Source organism: Propithecus coquereli, unplaced genomic scaffold (assembly GCF_000956105.1).
Source record: "Propithecus coquereli isolate 6110/MARCELLA unplaced genomic scaffold, Pcoq_1.0 Scaffold240, whole genome shotgun sequence".
Lineage (NCBI taxonomy): Eukaryota > Metazoa > Chordata > Mammalia > Primates > Indriidae > Propithecus > Propithecus coquereli.
In genome coordinates this window covers 2,930,168-2,937,955 of record NW_012147953.1, presented here as the reverse complement: position 1 = coordinate 2,937,955, position 7,788 = coordinate 2,930,168, and the positions used below count along the sequence as shown (strand labels likewise).

General features: G+C 39.8%; 1 protein-coding gene across 1 annotated transcript in view; it reads right to left on the bottom strand.

The window, feature by feature from the left end:
• Positions 1–1,717: 1,717 nt before the first annotated feature.
• Positions 1,718–7,788, bottom strand: part of LOC105811812 (phospholipid scramblase 2-like) — a 69,682-nt gene continuing 63,611 nt past the window's right edge. Inside the window, 1 exon segment of the mRNA XM_012646090.1 lies at positions 1,718–2,023. Within this exon segment, the coding sequence (XP_012501544.1) occupies positions 1,718–2,023 (306 nt within the window).

Genomic DNA, 7,788 nt, shown 5'->3' with positions numbered 1-7,788 from the left:
TACATCATTGGTTCCCCTGGTTCTCAGCCTTTAGGCTCAGATTGAATTATACCTCTGGCTTTCCTGGGTCTCTGGATTACAGACTGCTGATTATGAGACTTTTTAGCATACAAATTACATGAGCTAATGCCTTATAATAAATCTCTTTTGTTCTATTTCTCTAGAAAACTCTGACTAATATGATGGGTCTATTCCAAGACATAACATTACTAAGTTTAGGAAATGATTAGGCTGTGCCGTGTTTTATTAGTTAATTGACTTAACATGATAACTTTAAATAATTGCTTCATTACTAAAAAACAAATTCTGTAACTACCTCAGGGAAAGAGAGAATCATATTTATTCTGTACCAAAAAAAAAGTCTGTAATAAAATCATATATTATACCACTGGAAATTATAATTACTACAGGACAAACACAGAAGTGCAAATTACAATCTGCGTACTCTATGACGAGACCCAGCTGTTTTACGTCATTTTTCTATCCAACTGCAGAAATCCACTCATTTCCCTTTTCATGTATTTTTCATTTCCTTGTACTTGTTCATTGTTCAAAGCTCTCCAATTTTTGTAAACACCAAGGTGGCATTAAGAGAAAGTTATGCTGTTAGGAAAGTTCAAGAAAAAGGAGCCTCCAACCCCTCTGACATTTCTCACTAAGCAAAAGTTACTCGTACTATCCATGTATCTCAAATTGCTAAACCAGAAGAAGCAATGACTGCCTGTTCTTGGAACTGTGAAGTAGCCATGCCAAGACTTTCAGGAGTAACAGTCATGAATAAAACCACATAGATAGTGAGCTTGGAGAAGCAGGGACTTGTCAAATAATTTAAGTAATAAAAGCTAACTTTCACTGAGTACTTTCTGTAGTGCTAGGCACTGCTCTAACAACTTTACATTAATACCTGTGATATTCTGTAACTCTTTTAATAGGTACACAATTTCAGAGATGAGGCAAAGGAAGGAACATACATGAAGAAACCGGCTCGGAATCCACAGATAGGAAGTAGTACAGGCATGATTCGAACTCAGGCAACCTGACTCTGGAGCTAATGGTCTCAGCCACCATGCTATGTAGAGCCTCTGCCTTTCATATTGCTCCAGTATTGTGGAGTGCCTAGCATACTTTTGGGCTCCATTCTTCCAATTAATACTTACTGTTAAAAGACAGCCAGTAGGCGCTATTAATCCTCCCTTTTAATACTTCCACTATGCTGGCAGATACCCTTGAGCTCAGCTTCTGGCCATGATTCAGGCCGCTCTCTGCCCATAAAGCGACGCAGCTAAGGGGAAGCAGAGCCCTGGGAGGTGTTTTCAGGCAGGACGCACTTCATTAAAACGGTTCTGGGGCAGATCAGGGGCACCGCTGAGCCAGCTGGGACCCCTTGTTCAGTTCCCGCTCCACTTCCAGCGCCGCTTCCGGAGTCCAAGTCCCCTGGGACCCCGGCCCCACCGTCTAACGCAAACACAATGACCAGGTCCCAGCCCCTCCCCCACAGCCGCGCCCACCCCGCGCCCGAGTCCGCAGTGAAAACCGCCAGCGCCGCCCGCAGGGAGCCGAGGTCCCGGACCCCGCGCCTGGCGGTGTCTCCCCTCCCCTCGACCCCTTGGCTGCCAGGCACAGCTGCTGCACCACCTCCCCTGCAGTCAGCGGGAAAGGGGCCTCGGAGTAACCTGGCGCCCCCAACCCGCGGCGGCTCAGGGTTTGTTTTCTGCACCTAGTCCCGGGCTGGAGCGGGATCCCGCGTTGCTGCTGGAGGCTGCAGCCCCGCCGAGAGCGAAGCGGAGTCGCCCTCCCCACCCCAGGCCCCCTTTCTCGCTCCTTGGAGAGGCTCTGGCAACATTCTATGGTTAAGGGCAGAGACGAACAAGGAAGTCGACAGCAGCTGGAACTGGAAAGTCATCGGCTCGAGAGTGGCGTCCTCCAGGGTGGGGCTGTCTGGGAGGTGCCCAGGGGAGCTCCCTTCACTGCGGCCTTGACCTCCAGTCTCACAGTCCGGACTGGGCGGCCGGGAGCAGAGGGGCTGTTAGAGTACAGATGAGGGCGGGGAGTCAAGATCGTTTTTCTATAAGGCCTCCTTTTTTTCTAGCCCTCTTCCTTTTTCTTTCCGCCAAAAGCTGTTTTTAACTTTTTTAAGGGTGACAGTAACCAAATGTGGAGAATCTTTAACTTTCTGGCCCTGAGACTGGCACAACAACATACAGTAAATAAATATTCGTTGAACTGAAGTTGTCACTGATATCTTTTCTTTAAGAATTTTGTTTAAAAAGTAACACATGATTTTCTGAACTGTAAAATCATGTATGGAGAAAAGAAGTGAAACCTTACCCTCTCCCACTTTTCTCCCCATTACCCTGCTAGCCAAGGTTAACAGACACTTGAATATTTACTAAGAGAGGTGAGGGGAGAGGAAAAAAAGGGGTGGGGAGGGGAGTGGAAGGGAGGAAGGTGGAGAAAAATGGAAAAAGGAGGGATGAAGGATAAGCCATCTGGGTTTTTGTTAAGTTTAGCCTAAAGCTGCCTCCTTATGTATTTCAAGTTTGGCCTAAAGGTTTCTCTGTACATAGTGAATTATAACCTAACTGGATGTGTAAACAGGCTGTAACCTACTGTTGGGCCAATAACGAGGTTTTGGTGAAAGACAGCCAACTGTCGAAACCATGTTCGAATAAGGAAAAGGCTGAGCTGGAACCAATCCAGCTGTTTCTGTACCTCACTTCCATTTTCTGTACATCACTTTACTTTTTCTGTCCATAAATCTTCTTCTGCCATGTGACAGGGCTGGCGTCTGTCTGAACCTGTGCTGGTTCAGGGGCTGCCTAATTTGAGAATCATTTTTTGCTCAATTAAACTGTGTTAAATTTAATTTGTTTAAGGTTTTTCTTTTAACAGTTTGAATTATTTCTCTTCCAATTCCTGTCTCAGTGACCTTGTGAAACTTACCCGACAACCTCCACATCTGTTTTGTAACCTGTAAAATGAGGGTAGTGATGGTATCAACCTCATAGGATTTTTGTGATGATTAAGGAAGTTAAAATATATAAAGTGTTTAGAATAATGTCTTCTGTAGAGTAAGCATTCAGTATATAATATTTACTGAATGGAGGGGACTTTACAGATAGGAGGGGACTTCAAAAAGTTCATGGAAAAATAGAACTAAAAGATAAAAATTAAAAATATAAACTTTATTTCTCAACATGAGTTCCATCAAGTTCAAGTCACTTTTGTAAGTGATGATACCAGCCATTTAGTCTATTCTTGAAGAACTGAAGGTCCTGGGAATTTAACCATGTCCATGCCGTTTTTTTTAAATTATTAACTGAAGAAAAGTGCCCTGTAAAGATCTTTTAAGATTAGGAAACAAAAAGAAATCAGAAGGAGCCAAATCAGGACTGTAAGGTGGATGCCTGATGGTTTTCCACTGAAACTCTCAAAAATTGCCTGTGTTTGATGACAGGAATGAGCAGCGTTATTGTGGTGGAGAAGGACTCTGGTGAAGCTTTCCCAGCTATTTTTCTGCTAAAGCTTTGGCTAACTTTTTCAAGATACTCTCATACTAAGCAGATGTTATCTTTCTTTGGCCCTCCAGAAAGTCAACAAGCAAAATGCCTTAAGTATCCCAAAACTCTGTTGCCATGACCTTTCCTCTTGACTGATCTGCTTTTGCTCCGATTGGATCCCTTCCACCTCTTGATTGCCACTGCTTGGATTGCACATTTTCCATGAACATTTTTGGAGACCTTCCATAGGTATATACACATCCACATAGTATTTTCTTTTTCATAAATAGGATTATTTTACACAAACTGTTCTCTGATGTGTTTTTCACATAACTCATCTGGGAAATCTCTATGCCTCTAATAAAGAACTGTGTCATTAATAATCTAGGTATAGTTTGTTTCCAAGTTTTTTACAACTACAAATTATGCTGTAGTCTTGGCACATATCTTTTTGTACATAACACAGAAAATCACGTCATTCTATTCTTCTGTCATGAGAATGTTTGTTTTTCCACACCTCTTTAATTCTAGAATATCAATTCCAAATGTTTCCTACTGTGAATGCAAGTATTATTTTTCGTTTGTTAATTCTGATTGTTAATGAAGTTGAGCACTTTTTCATATGATTACTAATTTTTATACAATTTTATTCTGTGATTTGACTTATTAATATAATGCCTATTTTTTGTTGGTTTGGGATTTTTTTTCTTTGGTGATTTGTTAGCGCTCTTTATAGACTGTATATACTGTGGATCTGTTAAATAAAGTACAATTCTCTTGCCTAGTGGGCTTTAAACTTATTTAAAGTTGCTTTCACTATACAGAAATTGTCATTGTTAATTATCCTTACTTTTTTTAAAATTTTGACTTTTGGGCTTTGCATCTTATTATAAAATGCCTATTGTACCCCAGGACATCCATTATGATTTCTTTGGTACCTGTTCATTACTTTATTGCCAAGCAATTGGGATTTTGTAATAATTTTTAAATATTTATAATTGTATTGTGGTCCCAGCACATGTTATGTATAGTTTCAGTCATTTGAAATCTTTTGAGGCTTGCATTGTGGCCCTTTGGTACATAGCTAATTTTTGTAAATATTTTATAATTACATGAGAATTAAGTATATTCTGCAGATTTGGGGCCAGTGATCTAATTTTTTCTATTGGGTCAATTTTTCAAATGTGCTGCTACTTTAGCTGACATTTTGTCTGATTGATCTATCAATTATTCAGAGGGATATTGAAATTTCTACTGCAGTTATGGGCTTTCTATTTCTGTTTTGATTTCTTTTCATGTATTTTGAAGTTATGTCCTTAGACAAAAGCTGTCAGTTATTTCTTCCTGATGAATTGAACCTTTGTCATTATGAAATGTCCCTCTTAAGTTCTGGTAATGGTTTTCCTTTAAATTCTGTTTTATGTAAAATTAAAGCTATTCTTACAAGTTAAGAATTTTAAAAGAATATGTATTATTTTTCCCCTTAGCTAGTATCAAGGTCAAGGAGGAAAGTTTTCTCTGTGCTCTCCCCTTCAGTATGGTGGGTTTACTTTCATTTGACAGTGTAGAGACTTTTTATGAGCCCAGATTTTAGTGAGGGTCTTCTATTAACTTCTTCTTTATGATGGGCCCTGAAAAACATATTTTTTATCTTAACATCTTCCTTAGTCCATTAGGGCAGCTAAAAGAAAATACCTTAGATCTGGCTGGGTTGTGCCTCAATTTGGTGTAAGCCAGAATGCCTTAGGAAAAGGGCTTCTGAGAAAATTTTAAAATCATTAACAGGCTTATCTTTTTTTGCCTACAGGTCTGAATGATAGACCAGTCAGTGTTGGTGGGAAATATTTTATAAATGGCTTTCAAAAAGTCATTTGCAATATTTTGGGATTTGCGTACCCAAAGTGGATCAGGTGGGACTTGTTGGGTCATTGATATCATTCTCAGGAGAATACCATTCTGCCTCATTTATCCATTTTTAGGCTTCCCCAGGTCCCACCGACATGTGTATTGGTAGACATTAGCTATCCCAGAGTCATAGGTTCTAATTAAGACCTTGAATTTTTCAGAAAACTTCTGAGGGTCTTTCCCACTAAGAAGGAAAAGAACCAAGGGCAACACACGTAACCTAAACATCTGTACACCCATAATATGCTGAAATTAAAAAAAAAAAAAAGAAATTTTTATCTGAAAAATGCAATTCCATTTTAAATAATGAGGCACAGAAAGGCATTAAAATGTGATAGTATAATTGTCATATCTCACTTCCGCCTTGAGCTAAATGTAGTAGCTATCTCATGGACACCTGTTGTATGGACTCTGGACTGAGTGTGCCACCAAGTAGCCATAAATTAATCTGACAATGCCATATCCTGGACACCATAACTCATATCCTATAGTTCACCATTGTATAACTAATCACTAATCAATGTTATTTCTATAAAACAATGAGAATTCCTGACAAACTTGTATAATCGCCTCCTCTCCTGATTTGTTCTTTTTTTCTTTAAAAGCTTGAGCCCCTCCTTTGTTCTCTGGAGCACTTTTCTGGGTTTCCCGGGCTGCAGTTCTCGACGTTGGCCCAAATATATCTCTATATTAATTTTGCCTCAGTTTTTTTCTTTAGGTCAAGACTAGGTTTAGGAAATTCTTCAACTATAGCCCTGAGCCCTGTTTTTGTCCAGGAAATGTCAGTCATTCAGGGATTATATACTGAATTTTCAGGTGGTTGTATCTCATAAGGAAACTGTTTAAATGTTTTTTCAGAGAAGAAAGGCAATTCAGACTGAGTTAATAAACTGAATATTCAAGCAAAGTAGGATGGAGCAGAGCAGTAGGAGTCACATCAGTTTTACCATCCTTGGTATGAGGGATATCTTGCATTTTTAGCTTTTATTTGCTTTTCACAATGAATCTTTTAAAAAAAAAGCTATTTATAATCCTTTTGTCTCTTTGAGGTTTCTGAATGCCAATTAAAAAAATAGGAATCCCATTCTCTCTTCCTAATTCAGGAGGCTTTGGGACTCAAGTGCACTTCTTAGATGGACAATCTTGTTCATCTGGAACATTTCACAAATGGCTATTATAATTCTAAATTATCTTTAATAAGTGAAAGGATGACTTTGCCAATGAGTTGTCTCACAGAAAAATATAAACTATCTAACTTGCTGTCTCTAACGCTCTGACTCTAAAATTGATGGCAGGGACGTTAACCTTAAACTCAACTCCTGTTCTTGAGATTGATTACCTGTCTTTTAGTATTAACTAATCGCCTGCTGAGAATGTTTTTTTAACATCTGAAAAGAGCTGAGCAAACAGAAAAGAATTGTAAATCCTCCTTGCCAGACCGCTTAGGCCAGAATACAGATATGAACGTCTCCACAGGAAGGAAAAAGAAGAGAAAATCCAGACACTGTGGCCCACCACTTTTGTTATCAACTGACAGCAATCACCACGTTTTTCCCTTCGTTGTCTCCATAAAAACCACGCTCACCTTCCCGGCACTTCCTTTCTTCCTTCCTGTGCCTTGGTCTCTTGCCTCTTCCTCCTCCTGTCTCTTTCTCTCTCTCACTTTATTTCTCTTTCCATCTCTCTCTCTGTCTCTCTCTCTCTCTCTCTCTCTCTCTCTCTCTCTCTCGCTAAGAGAGCAAAATAAAGTTTTTACATCTTTATATCCTAATCTTTGTGTGAGAAATCTTTCTCTACCTGTGCCATGAGCACCTAATGAGTCCCACACCCTTACAGTAAGATTTTGCCACTTTTGTAAATATTTGCAGCTTCTGGAGCCATAATTCGTATACATGAAAAAGGCAGGTAAACCAAAAAGTGGACTCTCAGATCTTTAGAAATTAAGGAGCCCATTTTCATGTTGGGTCTTGAGTTTCTCAGAGATGAGCTAAAAACCTAAGAAGAAAATGCTGTGGTGTTGGGTTGTGTGATGCTTTTTTATGTACCTCATCTCACAGACATTTCTTACAGCTGGTGGGCACCTAATGTCACCTGGCCCATTCTACGACCAGCTTATCCTTTCACAAGAGTCTCATTTTTATGGTGGCAAGCACTCGGCTATTAAGTGCCCAACCCATGCCCACCAGTCAAGTTGTGGCTTTGGCTATGAGATCCCTTTGACAAACTTAGCCAATAATTTTCCAGTTTCTGTTTGACCCAGACACCTCTTTTGCTTAAATGTGCAAGGAAAACCAGTAAAGAAGATAGACTACAAATACCTGCGAGTTCTGAAAGGCAGAGTTCATGCCTCCTGTAATAACAACCATTTATTGCAGCTACTTTC